This window comes from Cyprinus carpio, chromosome B11 (genome assembly GCF_018340385.1).
Source record: "Cyprinus carpio isolate SPL01 chromosome B11, ASM1834038v1, whole genome shotgun sequence".
NCBI lineage: Eukaryota > Metazoa > Chordata > Actinopteri > Cypriniformes > Cyprinidae > Cyprinus > Cyprinus carpio.
Window position 1 is genome coordinate 12,543,619 of NC_056607.1, and position 20,498 is coordinate 12,564,116.

Consider the following 20,498-nt stretch of genomic DNA (forward strand, 5'->3'; position numbering starts at 1 on the left):
GCTGAAGACCTGCCAGCTCATGCCAGATTGATTGTTGTCGGAGCATTGGAAAAGTTCCAGGTTACCAATAATCAATTAGTCGCTCCTGACTGAACTCAGAGAGAGTTGTGCAGTACCATAAGCAGTGTGCAAAAGTGTGATCTCTTCTGTAACATTGTGTTCAGTTGTTTAGGTCCACAGACGGACCCGTTAGAACCCATGTAATTCATGGCAGAATAAAACAAGCAGTGGAATGGAGAGAACCAGAGCTGATGAGCAAAGAAGAAGGGAGGATGGTTGGGAGGGTATAAGAAAGAAAGAGAGATAAGCCATCACGTGAGCTGGACGGTAGCCGTGCGACAATAAGGAGGGGAGACTTTACCGAGAGAGGCTCCTGTTGGTCACCAAGGCGTAGACATAAGAAAGGGTCAGAGACAGACAGCGGAAGAGAGAAAGAGACAGAAAAGAGAGGAATACACACACAGAAAAACAGAAAGAGAGATAGAAAAAGAAACAAGATACTGGGAGTGGCTTGGCATAGGAACAACATCAATATGAGAGACAGACAGACAGACAGACAGACAGAGAAAAGCAAAAAAACCTCAGCGAATGATTTAAAGAGTTGAAAGCTCCCATGCATGTTCAGATATTTAGAAGTACAAACCAAATAAAACTAAATTAAAGATGCACTAAGCAGTGTTTTACACCTCTGACAAATATGTCAAATTCAAATTATTGCAGGATTGATCACAGTTAACAAATATGCTTGAATTGGTCTTCAAAAACAACTGCTTTTGAGATCCAATAGGTGTCAATATCGAAACTTTGCTTAATGCGTCTTTAAATCATCTATTCAAAAAATTGTATAGACATACATGTATAATATAATTGACCTTTGCTGAGCACCACCTACTTGATTACTCTTATCAGCTCACATAAGCTTTACAAAATGAAAAAGATTTTCATGAGAAGCATTTTACTGAACTGTGCAGTAAAAACTGAAATTATATAATCCGTCCACATATGCTTCTTTGCATATTTGTTTAAAATTGTCTGTAAACTGTTGTTGTGTAACAGTTGCTAAGGCAGATTGGCCAGTAATTAATTAGTAAGGGAAGGGCTTAGCAAAGGGTCAATTAGTGTTAAATCTAGACAGAATCCGTAAAATGTTTGAAAGCTGTTGAGAGGTCTGATAAGAATAAGTAGTATACAGATCTGAGATGAGATCATATCTATCTGTCTATTTTACAACCAAGCTCATTATCTGAGAAAAGATCAGCACTTACCACTGTAGTGTTACATAGCGAGCACTGGAACATCTGATCTCTCCCCTAGAAAGTCTATTTGTTGCCTATGCACACTTATTTTTAATCTGGATGCAAGATTGTACTGTACATGGATACTAATATACCTTGATTTTGTGTATATGTATACACACACACACACACACACACACGTTTGGACCAGTATACCAACATAAAATACTTTCAAAAACATTAAAATATCTTATAAGATGTTTTAATGTTTTTGAAAGTCTTGTATCTTTACCATGTTTTTTTTTTTTTTTATAAAAAAAATACAGTTAAAACAGTAACACCGTGTAACATCAGCATTTAGGTCTTAACTGTCTCTATTGAACAATGCAATACATCCTTGCTGAATAAAAGTATTATTTATTAAAAAAAAAAAAATTCTGAACATTAGTGTATATATACTTCATAAATTATATTACACATAATATCATATATGTTGTTAAATTTATATAAGTTATTATATACACAATATTAAATACCCCGTTAAATTATATATTGAGGAATAAAATCTAAATGTGCTGATCTGTTGATCAAATTTAGCTGCTTTATTAGTGATTAACTCATGCTCGCAATTGCTACACACACACACCTGAGTCTGCTGCTCTTGTTCGTATCGACTCTGACAGAATCATTCTCATACACTAATGCCTGCCAGGCATTTGGCAGGTCTTTACTCTGGGCCTGTACCCAATCAATAACTGAGGATTCAAACTTGTCACACTTACAGATTAGGACAACCTACTGCAGTAGAGGAGAATCCTCCCTCTGCCACGTCAACTCTGAAAGCAGGGGGAGATTCTCAACACCATAGCACACTGTATCAGACACTCGAGCCGGAATGGAGGTGGAATCCATAACTGACTGTAGTGGAGCCAAAATGGCCGCCACACTGCAGTCGCCTCAAGGTGGCAGTGTGAGATGGTATTTGTTTCAGTAGGTATCAAGCAGCACATACAGTCCTCAACCCAAATCTACAGCGGTTATTGGGTTACATGCTTCTCAGGTATTTGTATTGACTTCATTCTAAGAATGAAGGGGGCAAAAGCATAATCATTTGTTGAGTCGTTTTGTTCTCATTGTGAAACTGTAATACATGAGCAAGCCTTTTCTCCACCTAACCATGGTATTCTGGGTAATCTGAGATGCTTGTGTGTCATGTGACCATGCCTATACCCAGAATGCATCCATTTAGAAAGCATCAGGCAGAGGAGAGATTAAAAATTGTTCACCCAAAAATAAATTCACCCTCATGTTGTATCAAACCTGCATATTGATAGTTTTAGCATGTGACAAAATAAAGACTTTAAGAAAGGTACAGGTTTGAAACAATATGACAGTGAGCAAATAATCACAGGTAATAATGAAAGGGCATAACCTTTCATTTCTTGTGTGTGTGAGTGTGAGAGAGAGAATGAGATAAACAACAACAGATGAAGGACAACAGATGAACGGACGTCAAAAACACCAGTTAATAAGGAGCTACTGTCAACCTGGAGTCCTGTTTTCTTGTATTACATTTTCCTTAACATATCCTTCTATATCTCTTGTTCTCTCTATCTCTCCACATCTCTTGTGGTCTCTCTTTTTCACTCACTTTGTCAGACTCAACAAATGGAGGCCCAAATGATAAACAGCTTGACAGCTGGAGTCTGTCCAAGGAAGCTTAGTGCTGATGGAGGGACAGGAGAGGAGAGGAAAGACGAGGAAAGGAAAGGTGAAGGGGATAGGATGGGGAAGAACTGTTTTTAGGAGTGAGAACAGGTGACACAGGACAGAAATAGGGTTGATATGGTGGAGAGGCTTCATTTAGTTTCAGGTCAAGGGATGGGGATGAAAACTGGGCGCTGCGTGTGGAGTGATTTTAACTCAAAGAAGGGTTTAAACCTATCGGGGCATGTGTATGTGAAGATACAAGCTGATAGGTTTCACTATACAGGCATTCAGCTAACACACAGTCATTCATATCAGCATACTATGTGGCTTCTTTTTGCCAATATTTCAATAAGTACAGAAAAAAGTTTGACCAAAACTTATCAAATCATTAGTGTTTTATATCAATAAATAATATGAATTAATTAATAAAATAAAATAAATACAATACTGTTCAAAAAGTTGGAGAATGTAAAATTTGTAAATGATTTGGAAAGAAATCTATAAAGCTCAGCAAGCCTGCATTGATTTGTTTAAAATACAATAATTACATACAATTTAAAATAAACCTGATTTTTCAGGATTATTTGATGAATAAAAGCTTCTAAAGAACAGCATTTATTTGAAAAAGAAATATTTTGTAACATTATAAATGTCTTAACTGTAATTTGTGATATATTTAATGCTTCCGTGTTGAAATAAAAACACTAATTTCTTTAAAAGAAAAACTGATCCCAAACTTTTGAACAGTAATGTATATATTAATATATTGTTTAAAAATACAATAATTAGCCTTAAGTATTACATTTGAGGCCACTCTGTGTATGATGATAGTTTGACTGATGTAAATAATCATGTCCACATTCCTCAGTCTCCAAAGTCAATGCTTTTAAAGGAGTTTGGATACTAAAGTGTTAAAGATAAAACATTTTGACAAACAGTGAAGCAAATGACAGCTAAAGATAAGGTTACTGGTTAGATAGAAATGCAAAAAGTTAGAATGTATCATATAATAATAATAATCATAGTAATAATAATATATTACATTCAGTAACTTGCAAGTGGATTGCCTTTAAGGTTAAGCAAGCTCGAGAAATTGCATAATGTATACATAAAATCGAAAGAGTTCTGAAACTATCCATGAGATATGTATTTACCTAAATCTATTTTTTTTTTCTAAAATAATGCCACAAAATAATAATATAAGTATACGTACATTCTAATCCCTTATTTATTGCCACAAGTGTTACAGTATGTCATTTAAGACACTCTGCAATCCCCACACAGATTGAAAAACATGCCTAGTATACACATATATGTAATCTGGCCTACGGGACTGAGGAGGATGTACTAGATCATACATGCAGGGCTAAACAAGAGTAAAAATCATTCCACGCTCAGAGACCCATCAGCGATGTTTACTCGTTCTCTTTTCTTAGTGACTAGCTGATCGTCCCGCTCTAGGGTTCAGCTTTATTCCTCAACTGTCCTCTTTAAATCCCCAAGCTCCTGCTCCCCCAGGCCATGCAAAGGAAAGAGACCAGAGTACCTGTGGCAGGATGGGCTCATGCTGATCCAGACATGGAAACCGCCTGGGCACTAAAGGGCTACAGGTGCCTGGAGACCCCTCACCCCCACAGGGCCCCAAAGGGTTCAAAACTACCCTTTTTAGCAGAGGGAAAGTGTGAGGGGACAGGTTTATGGTGAACATTTGGTTGGTGGAGTTATGACAGATGGAAAAGAGCCCTGACACTCCAACAAATCAAATATTTTGCTTGTTTAAACACATTTTAAGAGATTATCATAAAAGTTTTTAATTAAAAATTCAACTAAAACTAACATTCTACTAAATAAATAAATGTATTAGTAAAAGATTTTTTGTTTCAAATTTTGTGCAACAGTAGAGTTTCAAAAAAATTAAAATAAATACAATAGATTTCTTAGTAAAAGTAGACCAGATTTATTTAAAAGTAGTTTACATAGGTGTCATGGAATTAAAAAAATTAAAAAATTAAATAAATTGATTTAGTAGTAAATGTAGATTAGATTTAGATTAGATTTTCTTATATACTTCTCCCGAATTTCCTTTGGAGAAATGAAAAATAGACACAAATAAGAAAATTACTAACATATAAAATTAATGTGCGATAAAATGTCGATGTTATAGCTCAAATAACTTGGCCTTGGAAGAATTTGATGAGAATTTGAAATATTTGAGATGTTATTGAAATCTCTAACTGTGATATCATGTGAAAAGCTTGCAACAATGTTAAGATCTCTTCAGAAAATGATATGTGAGATAAGTGGGGACTTTAAGTCATAAATCTGAGACAAAAATCTGAGATTTGAGCAGCATTCTCCATTTGTTATCCCATTTCTGCCTAGGAAAAACAACTGATATATCACTAAGATCCCATTTGTTGGTTTTATTGTTTCAGAGAAATACTGTAAGAGTCCATGTATTGATGGAAATCAAGGTTAAAGAATGAAAGGAAAGGTGCTTTGACAAACTGTTTAGCACAAAGAAGAAGGACTGAGCATGAGATAAAATATAAGAAGAATGAGGAAAGTCAGGCAGAAGTTGTGTGCATCATATAGAGCTAATAGCTGCATTTTAATCCACCTATTTTTATGCGTTTTTTGGAATATCGCATTAAAAAAACACTAGATGGAAACACCAAGATGCAGATAAATTCTAAAAATGCACATAAAAAAACATTGAGTAGGATGAACTTTTTATCCGATAAGAAAAAATGTGCATAAACTATGATGGAAAAACATTTACCGAATAAATTTCTCCATGTGCATCAAAAAAGTAATGTGACTTTGCGCTATGAGTGGGATAACTTGACCAGCAGCGGACCGATGTCATTCACAGCAGAATGACCCAATCAAAGTCTGTCGTCAAAGTATTTCTGTATAATTGTCTTAAACGACTGCATTCCCAAACAGCAGCATCCACCTTTCGAAAGCATTGACAGCATTTATTGTGTAAAGTCTGCTTGCTCTGAGGTGCACGTAATTTGTATCATATATGAAAATTATTGTATTCAGTGGCTTCTCCTATATTCTTAGTGATATTTAGTGACACAGTTTACCAGGAAGTGATGATTTTGTTCTCTTTGACTCGTTGGATGGAAACGGTGCTTTATTCGCACATGTTTTATGCGATATTCCAGTTTTGCGAATAAGTTTAATTCAAATCTTTGGATGGAAACATAGCTAATGGCAGTATTTGGGTTTTGAGGATATGTTTGATTTATATATTTGGATGCTGGGGGAGCTGATTGGTCAGAGAGAGAATAGAAACAGACAGGCTGGTCCTGACAGAAAGTTTGATGTGTGTGTTTGTGTGAGTGTGTGCAAAGTGAGAAAGGCCTTCATCTTTGTGGCTGATTGAGTGAGACAGAATGCAAAGTGACAAAAAATAGAGATAGAGAGCTTAGAAGAAGGGCACACAGTGCTGACAGGAGAAGAAAAGAGGAAGAGACCAAGAGAGAAAGGGGTAGAGAGTACTGGCAAGGCTCCAGGGTGGCAGTAGGGTAACAAGGTAGCAGAAGAGACGATAAGGGGCAGCAAGCAGCACTTCTGGGCATGAAATGGTGAGATAAAGGACACTTACGTGAAGGCAAAGGCTACCAGGGCACCACTAACCACTACAAAGTCCAGAAAGTTCCACAAGTCACGAAAATATGAGCCTTCATGCAAAACCAAGCCTAGCACCACCATCTGTAACACAGAGCAGAGGATTAGAGCAAATAAGGAAAATAATACGCTAAAACACAACCACACAAGTCATTTCCTGCCAACTTTACCTTGATGAGCATCTCAAAGGTGAACACACCAGTGAAGACATAGTCAAAGTAACGCAATACCTGGAAAAAAGGAAGAAAATGCATCCGGCGTCAGATTTTTTAGTTTCACGTTATGCAAATCCATTAAAATTACTTCTAGAAAAGTTAGTTAGTACACAAAAAAAAATACTGAGAACAGTAGTCTTACGTTGTTTCGAGGTGATTCCGGCCACACCGGATCTTCCGCAGCTAAAGCAATGCTGCTCATAGCGATGACTGACAGAATACACATCTCGAAATAACGTAGCGTCAGGATGTAATGACAACATCTTCGAAACCTGAAAACTCACATTGGTTAAGATAAATACATTTACTTTGCACACATGCACTTGTACAGATGAACACACACTTACGGGTTGGTTGTGGATAGGATGAAACAGGAACTGAACGGAGGAATGGGTTTGGGGCCATCTTCATCGCCACCATTGTCTTCCTCCTCCTCTTTCTTCTCTCCTTCTTTAGCTGGCTCTGTGTTGGCATTCTTGTTCACTGCACAATGAAGGGAACGTGGGAAGAAGGAAGTGCACAGAAGTCCACAAACATAATCAAATATCAAACAGTACAACATTTGCTTTTGCAGTAAAACACACATAAATGCATTGTAAGGCCAAAGTATACTTCGGTTATTACACGTAAGTGAGGGTGTGCATACAGTGCTTGTGACGCTAATTTAGTCACCGTAGTAGTCACATACTGTATGTGCACCATCCATTTTTAGAATATATGCTAAACATGAGAATGAATACATTTCTGTAGTCAATAAACAAAGCCCAAAGTATACTTATAAATACAAATACATATATAAAGTATACTTTGGGCTTTGTTTATAGACTACAGAAATGTATTCATTCTCATGTTGTCATAAATCTGTATTGCCTTTTTTTCTGCAGAAAATACAAAAAGATATTTGAAAGAATGTTTAAAAATTGTGAAAGCTGTTTTTGGCCATACAATGGAAGAGAATGAGGTCCAAAAAACAGCTGGACTTTTGACTTTCATTGTGCAAAAAAGTTTGGGGGGTGAATAATGCCTTTAAAAGCTCCTAGAATTATCTGTAATCACACATGTACATATTTGGTCCTCACCTTGCAGTTTGGCGTTGAATGAGGGGTAAATCGGGGGCATATCTATAGCAGTATGGTCAAGTTTGCTGGGGGTTTTGGTGCAGTCAGTCAGAATGAGACTGCTGTCATGGAAATCTGGTCCACGCAGGTTCAGAAGGTTATTGGCCTGCTCTGGGTCACAGTAGGGGTCATAAAAGTCGGGGTCAGGGTCGTGGATGGCCATCTTGCTGCTATTTCGCAGATTGTCCAGATCCTCGCTGTACTGGCTCTCTGTATGAGGAAGACCTGGCTGAATTGGACGAGCCGTTGATAAACTACCCTCTCTAAAAATAAAAAAAAGTGAGAGGTAAGAGGTTAACAGCTGAAACAACAGCTACAGTAAGCTGTATCAAGCCACATTTTTTTAATATTGTGAATTTGTATTTATGTTTTACATTTTTGATTTTATTTGAATTTTAGTTAAATGTTCAGTAATTTTGTTATTTAAAAAAATGTATGTCTGTTATATTTTAGTTTGTTATACACTATATATTAGTACATCAATGAAAACTTGGCAACTAACTGAAATAAAATTGTTTTATGTTATTTTATTTCAGTTAATGTTTTTTTTATGGTTTTAGTTTTGGTTAATGATAATAACCCTGATTCTTCAGAGAATGTTTGGATCAGGAACTGAATGTAGAAACACTATTAATGTTTATGTATTAAAAAAATCAGTGGGTCGATTAATTAAGATGATTCATGCCAAATTCACCCATTCACCTCAGTCCCTGCACAGTTTTAAAGAAACATGGAACAACACAGAACACTCACTTTCTAGCTCGATGCTGTCGACTCCGTTCTCGATCCCTCCTTCCATCTCCATCCCCATGGTTTCCATGGCGATGCCTCCTCTGCCTCTTTTCGTGGCCCTCCTCCCCTTCTCCTCCTGTCTCCCCTCTGCTGTGGTGTTCTCTGTGTCTTCTCCCTCCATCCTCATCCTTTCTTCTGTGCTGGTGGTGTCGGGGTCGCCTGTGCTCCCCTGCGCCCTCCACGTCCTCACCTCCTCTCTGGGCACAATCGCAGCCTGCCTCCCCCAGCTCTGGGTGGTGTAGGGACTGGCGGCTGGAGTGGTGGTGGTGGTGATGATGATGATGATGACTGTGATGGTGATGATATCGGGACTGCTGCTGCAGGTATTCTTCACCCTGCTGCTGGTTTAGCTCCTGGGTGTTTGGTTCACCCGGTCGGGGCTTGTTGGTATTGTTGTTGCGATTCTCCTGAGGATTAACTACTAGTGGGCGGTCCAAGTGGGTCTTCATGTCAGGACGGTTGTGGAAGTTCACCTAAAACAGAAAAAGCAGATTTGGTTAATACATCTAGGCTTAACAGTATATAAAACATACTTTGATGTTAAAAAGTGAACTGGAAATTAGAGTTGACTCTATTTACTCTCTTAATATGTTACAAAACCTGCTTTTTGTAAACTGGGAAACACTGAGATTAAAAGTTATGGTTGATATGAAAATGATTTACATAAAGTTATTAAAACTGTATATTATTTTGTCTGAATGAAAAATAAAACACTAAAACTAGTTCAGTATTTTTTTTGTCCGAAAAATGTATGCTCACCAAGGCTGCATTTATGACTGTAAAACAGTAATATTTTGAAATATCATTACAAATTTAATAAAGGTTTTTATTTTTAAATTATATTTTAAAATGTAATTTATTCCTGTGATGGCAAATCTGGAATTTCAGCACCCATTACTCCATAACTTCAGTGTCACATGATCCTTCAGAAATTATTCTAATATACAATAATTTTTTTTCTTTTTATTTAGTATTATTTCCAGTAATGTTGAAAATAGATCTGCTGCTTAATAATTTTGTGGAAACCGTGATCAGTTTTATTCCTCTGGATTCTTTGATGAATAGAAAGGTCAAAAGAACAGCGCTGATTTGCAATAATGTAGATGTCATGAAACTACATGACTTCAGTACATGAAAATGTAACAATTAAATAATAATTTTATACTTTTGATGTGGGTAAAAGTCTTTTGCTGGTTGATATTTTAATGTCTTAATATTTAGTTGCTCTTTATTGTTAGTTGTACAGTTTTCAGTAAAATGACAGAAATGAAGGAAATACAACATCGTCACTCTTCATTTGTGATCTATGATATGTCTCTAACCTTCCAGTGATCTTCTGCATCAAGTTCATTGTAAAGCGCCTCTCTGCTGGTCATCAGGTTCTGTCTGCGGATCTCACTTGTGCGCTGCTCCCACACTGACTTGGAAACCTTTGAGTTCCTCTGCTGTTCTTTACTACAGAGAGACAGAGACAGAGAACAATTTTAACCCAGGGAGGAAGAAAATCCTTGCTTTTCCTCCCCTAAAGCATCTATGAGCGATGACCCAAAGTGAAAGGAAATGATAGTGTCCCTCAGTCCCCAGCAAGAGAACATGGATGTGGCTCATGAATTCTGTGAAGGGAGTGATGACATACTGAACAATAGCACTGAGAAATGTTCAGACAGACAGAGATGGTTTGAGACCAAAACAGCGAAACAAGCAGCGCTGTGCTTGCAGTGCTGCTGAGGAAGAGGAGACAGTGTGTGTCATCACAGCCAATGATACCTCAGCCTCAGTGTTACAACAGAAAACTGCAGCTACAGCAGCTGGAAACATAAAAACACTCATACAAAAACATGAGGAAGGCAGAAAGCAAAAGAAAAAGGGATACAGAACGAAAAAAATGAGTAAGTAAATGAATAAATACCAGTCCAGTAAACTGTCTGTGTCATCGATACGTTCAGATTTTACTGTAACTCTGAGGAGAGGGGGGTGAAACAAGGAACATAAAAACAACGCTGCCACAACTATCACAGAAAACAATTGACAAAGTGAACAGGTGTCCCGTTCACTGATAGCGACTCGCTTGGTCAGTCAGATAAGTTTATGGATGACTTGCTTTTCAAAACAAGCTTTCAGGGTGAAATATTTCACTTCTTAAACCTACTTGCTGGCAGACTAACCAAATTCCAGGTTTGTGCCAAGTTATCCCAAAACTTATCTGATTAACCATGTAAGTACCAGATTTTGTTTATTCATTAAACATCTTTACTATAAATGTGTAACACCATGTCCTAACCAGACACAATAAAGTGACAACAGTAAAATCTCAGGTCTGAAGTAACAAAAAGGGGCAATGATGAAACGGAAAGTATCCCAGCTATACGTGAAGTGGCTCATTCACCATTTGTGAGGTAAACAAACCTATTATTTCTACAATTATAAAACTAAACTAAAAGCTAAAGCTACTGAGCAACTTACAGATAGTAGAGCTCTGAATAATGTTACTACTACATAAAACAAAAATTGCCCAGGCCAATATATTTGAAAATTAGACTGGATATCCATGGAATAAACACATTTTAAACCACTAGATATAAATACGGCTTATATGCATAGATTCGGCCCATTTAACGATGCATCATTTTAAGTTATAACAGCCTGAACCAGCGATAAACAATAAAAATTCAGTGAAATAATCTAAACAGTTAAAATTACAACAAATTATCTAGACCTCTAACATGTATTAAAAACTTAGTGGAGCTGCATTATTCATGGAATGGGAAGTATACAGTTACATAGCTTAATGTGTCAAATGTTCCACTTAAAATGTGACTTTCTGAAACAGACTCTCCTTAACTAAAATCTTAATGTGTCAAATGTTCCACTTAAAATGTGACTTTCTGAAACAGACTCTCCTTAAAACCCAAAGCCAATGCACAGTGGCAAGCTGTGATGCCTGCTCTTTAAAAAAAAAAAAACCCTTCGATTGTTTAACTCTTTAAAAAAAAAAAAAAAGTTTTCACATTCATCTTGACTGAGGGGTCAGGTGTGTTTGACATCAAATACAGTATATTCTGCTTGATTGGGGTACATTATTCAGCATTTTTGCCTTCAGAATTGAAAGATGAAAAGTATTGCTGGAAAATTGTTGCATTATGCCTGGTTAGGTCACAGTGTAAGTATTAGCTGATTGTAATATACATACATACACAACAAAATAAAAACATTTCTGACCACTTCTTGTAACAGAATGATGAATTAAATAAGGAATCAAATGGGTTATTGCATCACATACAAAACCACAAATGTCATACAGATACCACACATTCAACCGTAGTTCAACTTCAAATTTAACTCATAATGTGTTTTAAGGCATGCCTTCAAAACACTCACATAGTCATAGAAATTTTCATGGTATTTCTATGGTACTTTTTGGTTTTTTTTGGGGTTTGACAGCACCCGTTTGCTGTGTGCTTTACAACTGTAAGGAAAAGAGCTGCTTAGTCCTGCAAAATACCTATTTTTGCATTCTTTGCAAGAAAATAAAATCATATGGATCTGGAACAACAAAGAATGTTGCTTTCATTTTTGAGTGAACTATCCCTTTAACAACAGAAATAGAAATGGTCCTAAGGGGGTTACATACTGTATGATCAGGCAGGTTTAAGCAAGTCTGCTGAAAAGTGAATTAGAGTGGATTTACTTAAATATGATGATAGAGTTAAGCTGACAGGCTATGCTAAACTCAGCTAAGCTAGGCAAGAAGTATTTAAACCAGCTACGGTACCAAATCAAATTTGTGTGACATAAGACATGGCTTACAATAAAAAAGTTAAAGTGTGAATTATATTATGTCTGTTTCAGACATTAGTGTGTGAGTGTATTAGGGCTCATTTGCATATATATGCATATTCATGGTATTTACATGTCCCTGAGTGTCAGAGGTGTCTTGTGAATTTCACCTTTTGATCCTGAAAATTTATGAAAAACTTGGTATGGCTTCATTGCTATGACACGTGTGTTTCTGAACAAGCTATTACTTTTGGGCAAAAAACTGGCGCTGGTGGCACGAAGGTGGTAAAGGTGTGGACTGTTAGCATGTAGAGTAACTCACGCAGCAATAGATAGGTTGGCAGCAGACAGTGGGCTCACTTCCGCCACTTCTTTTGCTTTCTGGAGAGCAATCTTTTGTGTTGTGGCCTCCTCTTCCTCCTGTTCATCCTAAAATATCAATAAACATACAGCAGTGACAGCCGCTAACCATTGTCGGGCATCAAAAAAAAATAAATAATAATAATAATAATAAATAAATTGCATGAAATTTACATGAGTTTATGTGAGACAGAGAAACTGTTTAACCTTAGTTAGTTCCTGAGCATTGGCCAGGTTGTCCACAGCGATAGCCAAGAATACATTCAGTAGTGTGTCTGAGAGGTTAGAGTTAAGAAAAAGTTTAGAAAGACAATGCTAAATAAATATGACTGGATCTCTCAAATCACATTTAACGGTAGTTGAAAATGCATAGTACAAAGTCTGCTTGTTATTAACATGCAGTGACAAATTCATCAGTACACAACTTCATGCAGGTAAAGTAAAGTGCAAGTATATATAGAAGAAATAATATGAAAGTAAATTTAGAAGAAAAAAAAAAAATTTTTGCCCCAAATCAGCATATCAGAATAATTTCTGAAGGATCATGTGACACTGAAGACTGGAGTAATGGCTAGCTTTGCCATCCCATTTTGAAATATTTTAAAATAGAAAACTGTTATTTTAAATTGTAATAATCCTTATAAATGACTGTTTTACTGAATTTATAATCAAATAAATGCAGTAGCATATGCAGTAATGAAAATACGTGTGTGTTTCTGTGAGGTTAAGAAGGATACAGTTGCCAAAGAGTGTAAGGACAATGAAGAATATGGAGAAGACCATTCCTTTGTCCACCCCTCCCTGAGACTTAATGCCGTCATACATCACTACGTTCCAATCCTCTCCGGTTAGAATCTGAGAAATACACAGTCTATTTTAACACACAGAAAAGAACTGCATGCATATTTGATCTGCACACACAAGCTCATTTAAGTAGAATAAGCTGATTTCTTTATCTGTATATGCCCTAAAATACGGTCTATGCAGGCAGCTCACTTGGTTTTAGAACAGATCTACTGCTAAACCAACATAACCAGCCTACCTGAAACACTGTCATTATGGCAGCAGGGAAAGTATCGAAGTTTGTTGGAGGAGTGCCTAGCTCAAAGTTAAACCTGAAAAAAAAGAAAACATCAATGCTATGCATAGTTACTGGTCATCTGTATCTAACTGAGAAACTAAAAAAGGTGTTGGCAGCTGGATGTAGGTCTATACTGACTGTCCACCGAACAGCTGCATCCCGAGAAGCGCAAAGACCACGATGAAGAGGAAGAGAAGGAAAAGTAAACTGATGATGGACTTCATGGAGTTTAGAAGAGACACTACTAGATTACGCAAAGACGCCCAGTATCTGAAAAAGACAGAAAACACTAAAATTGTGGCATTTTTATATAAATAGTACACACAAAAATGAAAATGAAAAATGGGAGCACATTGTTTTGATTTGCAGAGGGCTTAAATTTCAGTCTTTTCTAATATAGTTTTTGGACTACTGCTTCATGTTTTTTGTTATCTTTAGAGCTTGACAGCCTCAGTCTCCATTGACTTTCACTACGGAAAAGAGCAGTATGAACATTGTTTCTAACCTTTTTTCCCATAAGTATGGAATGATGAGGTTAAGAAATTAATTTTAGTTTGAACTGTTCTTTTAACTTTTTCACTTCACTTTATCTAAACAAGCCCCAGTGAAAAATCAGCATTGTAATCTCATTGATCCCAAAAGGAGGACAACACAAAAACTGACAAAACTTTGTGATGGACGATGCAGAGGTTAAATTAAACGCACTTGGTGACTTTGAAGATCCTAAGTAGTCGAAGAGCTCGCAACACGCTGATTCCAAAGGATGTCCCCGGCTTCACCATGGCCCAGAGCACCTCAAATATGCTGCCAACGATGACCTGAAACACGCACACAGCCAAATCCCAAAACAAATAAGGAACACTCTGAGGACTGGCTAACAAGGACTTAAGTCTGCATCTAATGTAGGTCAGCGGCTTGCAGAGGTTAAAAACAGAGGCAGAGTAAAAAAAAGCAAAAGAGAGAGAAAGTGAGACTTTAAATGGGCCAGAAGAGAGAAGGGCACTCACTGCACAGTCGAAACAGTTGAATGAGGAGTGGAAATAAGGGCGCGTCCCCAGTCCGTACATCTTAATCAGCATCTCTGACATAAAGAGGCCTAGGAAAATGAACTCAGCATAATCTGGAGAAAAAGAGAAAGAGAGACAAGACATATAAAGTGAAAGAAAAGGACACAGAATGTAAAAATGTAAAAACAAATGTAAAAACAAACAGCTTAGGTTAACTCACAGAGGAAGTCCGACAGTAGCTCAGGCTGATCGTAGTGTACTACAGCCACGCACAGTGTGTTGAGTCCCACCAGGCTGAGGACAGTCCAGTAGAATGCCTGAGTCTTTACAATCTTTCGAATGAAGAAACGAAGACGGCGCTCTTTCTTGCTAAACCCGGTCCCATCGCCCTTTCCGCTCTTTATGCTCCCACGAGCAAAAGGCGAGCCTAAGAATATACACACATAGCAGCACAACATCTGGCATGAATACTAAAGGGTCTTCAAGTATAAGCCACTATGTGTTTCAAAAGACAGAAACATTTCAATTAATCAAACGAGTTGTCTCCCTTAGGATCTGAATGATTCTTACCAACTGCGTCTCCCATGTGGTCCTCCCCCTCTTCTGGATTTAACAGGTCAGCTTTGTTTTTCTTTATGGTGGGCCTACGGCGAGATCCTGCACACAAACACATTCACTGTGAATGATTACTGCATTTTAGGCATTAAATAGCAACAGCACCAAACAGGAACATTTATACTGTTACCGGTGCCATCATCGTCCTCTGCGAGTATGACTTCCTCTGTAAAAAGTGACAAGAGAAAGATTGATTGATAAACTAGATTTTAACACCAATAGGTCCAAACTAGTAATTACATTCAGCAGGAAATTAATATCTATACTTGTGTTTGTGTTTTACAAACATACCTGCTTTGCAGATCCACTCCAGATATCCGTTGAGCTCTCTCTCAATCTGCTGCTGACGTTTGAGCTTGAGGAACTCGCTCCTGTTCTCCACACGCTCTCTTTCTTTGGCAAACTCCTTGGGTGGTGTGTGTGTGGGGGGGGGCAGGCAAAGCAGACAGAAAGACACATGTATAGTCAGCAACTTACTAATCAAAAACTTATTGTTTTATACAAATGAAAGATGGATGAAACAATAGATAGAACAAATGAAACAAAACAATAAATAGGGAGAAAGATATAATTATGCAACAAAAAATAGGTAGAGATACGGATAGAACAACAAGCAATACACAGATAGAACAGGAAACAAAAATAGAGTGACAGATAAAATAATCATCAATACCATAAAATAATGACAGAATGACTGACAGAACATGTGATCGATAAATAGACTGACAGAACAAATGATAGTGACAGACGGATGATGGATGGATGAATCGAGCTAGATAGCTAGACAGACAGACAGACAGACAGATAGATAGATAGCTAGATAGATAGATAGATAGAGACAAACAGACGGAAATATAGATAGATCTTACCCAGAGAGGACACCCAACACCAGATTTAGCATGAAGAAGGATCCGATGATGATGAGGGGAACATAGTACATCCAGTTCCAGGCACTCCCTAAAGCATCATTGCTCTGTAATACACCCACATTTACCCAGCATTATCATCTAAAATCAAAGTCCATTTTAAAAAACAGAATCATAGTTTAATCATCGCCTTTAACTCTTACATAATAAAGCATGTCAGTCCAGCCCTCCATGGTGATGCACTGGAAAACAGTGAGCACGGCAAAAAGGACGTTGTCGAACTGTGTGATGCCATAGTTTGGCCCAAGCCAGTATTCAGCACACACCGACCCTTTCTCACACTCTCGAGCGGGATATTCCTCACCACAGGGCTGTTCATCAAACATCTCACCTGCATTATGTAAATGCACAGGGTTTGGTAAAAGATAAATTTTAAAGGTCAACTGTTTTTTGTTTGTCTTTGAGACAAGCTCACCTGTGACATTGTCGAAACAGGTGCGGTGGAATTTGCCCATGTAGAACTCCAGGCCAATGATGGCAAACATAAGGATGGCCACAAATAAGAGCACGCCGATTTGCAGCAGTGGAATCATAGCCTTCATAATAGACTTTAGCACCACCTGCAGGCCTGGAGAGTAATGGCACTATTGCATACTGTGCAAAGAACTCTAACAGACATTGATAAACTCAGACAGAAAGAACACTTACTTGGAATTCCTGACACCAATTTTAGTGGCCGCAACACTCTGACTGCTCGCAATGTCCGCAGGTCTAATTCTGACCCCACAGAGGACAGGATACTGGAGGAAAAACAGAAAGCAAGGAGGCAATTTTATTGTGTGCCATTAAAGCCATTTATACAACAGTAGATTTAATCTACATTCTGCTCTTCCATTTGTAGCAAGACATTTGTATATCAGCAATTTTTGCCCAAATTAGGACATCTCCACGTGTCCTGTGAAAGGTAAATTTTGTCATTGTAGAACACATTATTCTGAGAAGAGGTCAATCACAGGTAAATAATTGATCAGACACTACTCTGTTCTCACATCACACACTGGTCTGATCACCTGATGTGTGTGTGTGTGTGTGCGCGCACACATGCTATATTTGGTCAGGGCGCTTCTCTTCTAATTTATTTAAATGATGTCCATCTGTAATTACATTTTATTTACTTGTTTTTTTTTTTTAGAAATGACACTGAATTCAGTATCAAGCCATTTACATCTCTCTTTTTCCATTACTTTTTCACTCCCTTCCACTGTTGCCTACATATGCAGCAATGCCAAAGTTGCTAAGAGCTCATTCATTAGTGGTTATAATATACAGCGCCAACCAATGGCTCAGTCAATAGGCCTTTAACTCCTCTGCCATCACATGAAGCAAACACCTACGTAAGCTAAAAGAAAAAAGAAAGAATGAATGGACTTGCGAGACTGGACAGAATGCAGCAAACTCGTCTCCTGACTCATTCCTTAATGTCTTCTGCTTTTTCAGCTCTTCCTCTTAAGCCGTTCAATTGGCAAGAACATTGCGACTAATTTGATCAATGATCAGAATCATATTAGTTATTTTGTAATGTCACATGGTGCAATAATGTTTTGAGAATGAGGATGAGATGGCGCCAACCTGCTATAATAAGCCAATAGGATCTGTCTTGATTATACACAACCAACCTAAATGGAAAACTTGATCACAGAACAGCAGGCCGATTCATTTTTGACAAACCAAGCTTAGATAGAGTATTTGGATGAAACTCTCAGTAATTCATTTACATTTATCAAGTTTCATATAACAAATAACACCTATTTATGACCCATCTTGCATGATCAATTAGCCCAAGACTGATGCAAATATACATTTGACACTTAAAGAACTGATTTGAGATCAAGACTAAAGTGCTTTGGCTGCTGATACAATATCGGTTTACACTTTATTTCGTGGAACAGTGGAAACTTAGATGCGGGAAGGAATAAACTGCCTCCAGGTCAGGCAGTGAAGAACACTTTATGTACAGTAAGTGCAGTGAGGATAACAGAGCATCGCTGACTGCGCTGATATCCTTCTACACACTAAAAGGCCTGCGGTAAATTTGATGGAAGGGTGGACTGATGTGTGACGTGTGAGAGAGGGAGGGAGTGTGTATATATGTGCAAAAATTTGAAGACAGGCTGCAGACCCTGCGCCCAGGTTAGAAAAGAAGCGCGGGCCTGTCCACATCTATTTGGCTCATAAGAACTCTTTGTTGTGAACTGTCAAATAAAGTACCTTTTGTAGGAAACAGGATGTTATTTAACACAGCATTAACTGGCCAACACTAAAATAGGTGAAATTTATGATTGATAAATTAACTTGAAATTATTATTATTCTGTTGCATACATACGTGAGTGTGAGTGGTGCTTGCCCATAAAAAACTATGCCCATGGCCATCTAGATGCAGCTGGAAAGTTTTTTTTAGCGCACTGCAATTCATTTGTTAGGTAAATGCTTACTGGTCAAGGTCAAAATAGCATACTCCCAGAGATATACAACGCAGCTAGCTGTAACGGCAGCTAAACTAACTTTAAGTAACCACACTGTTGCTCTGAATGACAACATTTCATGCTAATGCTAGCTATAGCATCCCTACTGTCAGCACAAAGAATGCAAAACAAAGTAGAAGCATTTGTGTTCACGTCAGTGTTTACTCTGTTGACCGATCCCTTACACCTTAGCCCACCCTTACCACCAAACCTGTCCCAAATGTTACCTGTACCCCACTTCAATAGCAGCAATACAATATGAACACAATAAGTACATTGTACTTATTTTTTTATGTAAATACATAGTAGTTAAGGCCAAGGTGAGTAAATTATCAGAACATTTTTATTCTGGAAGTGAACTAATCATTTAAAGTGTACTCATCATTGAGAAATGTCAATAAAATTGTTAAAAATGTGAAAATTAAAAACAGCAATCTGTATTTAAAAGAAAAGGAAAAAATAACTTGCTTCTTACCCAGAGTTATTCTAAAATGTTGTCAAATTATTAAGAAAAAACTGTGATTTTAATGCCATTTGTGATTCAGACAGCCTCATTCTCTCAACTGCTAAATAAGTCTCTGTATTTCTCACAGTTTTTGGTGAGGTAGTCACTGCCCTCTCTCTCAGCACCAGCGGGAGAGTCCTGTGAAGGGAATAAAGTGTGATTTGGGAAACTCTGGAGAGGACAGACTGAAAGACACACAGTTAGCCCTGAGAATGCAGAGCGGTAAAGGGAAAGAGAAAGCCCCTCGGCCCTAGGGAGAGGACGATGACAGGGTGAGATAGAGGGATTCACAGGAGCGGCAAGGCCTCCGTCTGCTGGGGAAAACCTGACAATCAATCAGAGTACACACACTGACGGAAGGGCTTTCTCTTTTTTACCTTCTACACCAGTTTATCATTCCTTCTCTCCTCTATTGTGTCATTAGGTCTGGTGTATGTAACGTCACACAAAATAATCTTTCAAAATACGTCATAACCCAAATATGTAAAATGACTTCGAGGTATTGGGAGAAAGGGTGTGGCTACGTTTGGTCGAAGTTAGTGAAATACCTATATTGGCTGCAGTTTATGCGCATATATGTATGTGTATGATTATACTGTTAGATACATATTATGTTCATACGTTTACATGCTTTAAGAATGTTTCTAAGAATAGATTCCGTCTCGCTCATTTGCTTTAAAAAAAAAAATGAGGATGACGATCATGGAAGCCTCTCTCCAGCATCATGCCACTAGGTCTCTCCCCATTCACGGCATCACCATAGCAACCGGCGATTCCTCTTTTACCAGCCTCCTCTCATTCATAACCGTTGCCACGGCAACGAGCCCTCTGTCATTGATGGAATCTCGTTATTGCTACTGCAACCGGGCCAGGAGTGAGAGATAAAGGGTCCCCTTTCGATTGATCTCCGTTCCCTTTCATACAGCAAGGATTCTCTGACTGACCACAGTGTCGCACCTACATGCAGTTTATGTTCATATCTCATTAGCGTATCCTCTACATGTTGCGACCTGTCTCTGCGATAAAATGGCACAGGAATCCTCCAGCTTTTC

General features: G+C 37.9%; 1 protein-coding gene across 22 annotated transcripts in view; it reads right to left on the minus strand.

The window, feature by feature from the left end:
* The window catches only part of LOC109063449 (voltage-dependent P/Q-type calcium channel subunit alpha-1A-like), a 50,086-nt gene extending 33,597 nt beyond the window's left edge, over window positions 1-16,489 (minus strand). For 14 of the 22 annotated variants that reach the window (XM_042733943.1, XM_042733942.1, XM_042733941.1 and 11 more), the window contains exons 1-20: window positions 15,844-15,944; window positions 15,683-15,718; window positions 15,508-15,594; window positions 15,158-15,364; window positions 14,938-15,050; window positions 14,636-14,748; window positions 14,069-14,200; window positions 13,892-13,964; window positions 13,587-13,704; window positions 13,057-13,124; window positions 12,812-12,918; window positions 10,622-10,672; window positions 10,035-10,167; window positions 8,674-9,185; window positions 7,882-8,183; window positions 7,150-7,285; window positions 6,945-7,074; window positions 6,758-6,817; window positions 6,565-6,671; window positions 362-373 (exon numbers count right to left, since the gene is read on the minus strand). In XM_042733943.1, coding sequence (XP_042589877.1) covers window positions 362-373; window positions 6,565-6,671; window positions 6,758-6,817; window positions 6,945-7,074; window positions 7,150-7,285; window positions 7,882-8,183; window positions 8,674-9,185; window positions 10,035-10,167; window positions 10,622-10,672; window positions 12,812-12,918; window positions 13,057-13,124; window positions 13,587-13,704; window positions 13,892-13,964; window positions 14,069-14,200; window positions 14,636-14,748; window positions 14,938-15,050; window positions 15,158-15,364; window positions 15,508-15,523 — 2,390 coding nt within the window. In that variant the 5' untranslated portion in view covers window positions 15,524-15,594; window positions 15,683-15,718; window positions 15,844-15,944. Of the gene's footprint in view, window positions 1-361; window positions 374-6,564; window positions 6,672-6,757; window positions 6,818-6,944; window positions 7,075-7,149; window positions 7,286-7,881; window positions 8,184-8,673; window positions 9,186-10,034; window positions 10,168-10,621; window positions 10,673-12,811; window positions 12,919-13,056; window positions 13,125-13,586; window positions 13,705-13,891; window positions 13,965-14,068; window positions 14,201-14,635; window positions 14,749-14,937; window positions 15,051-15,157; window positions 15,365-15,507; window positions 15,595-15,682; window positions 15,719-15,843; window positions 15,959-16,421 lie in introns of those variants that run through there. The other 8 variants (XM_042733951.1, XM_042733950.1, XM_042733953.1 and 5 more) reach the window with 4 other exon arrangements.
* Window positions 16,490-20,498: the final 4,009 nt, after the last annotated feature.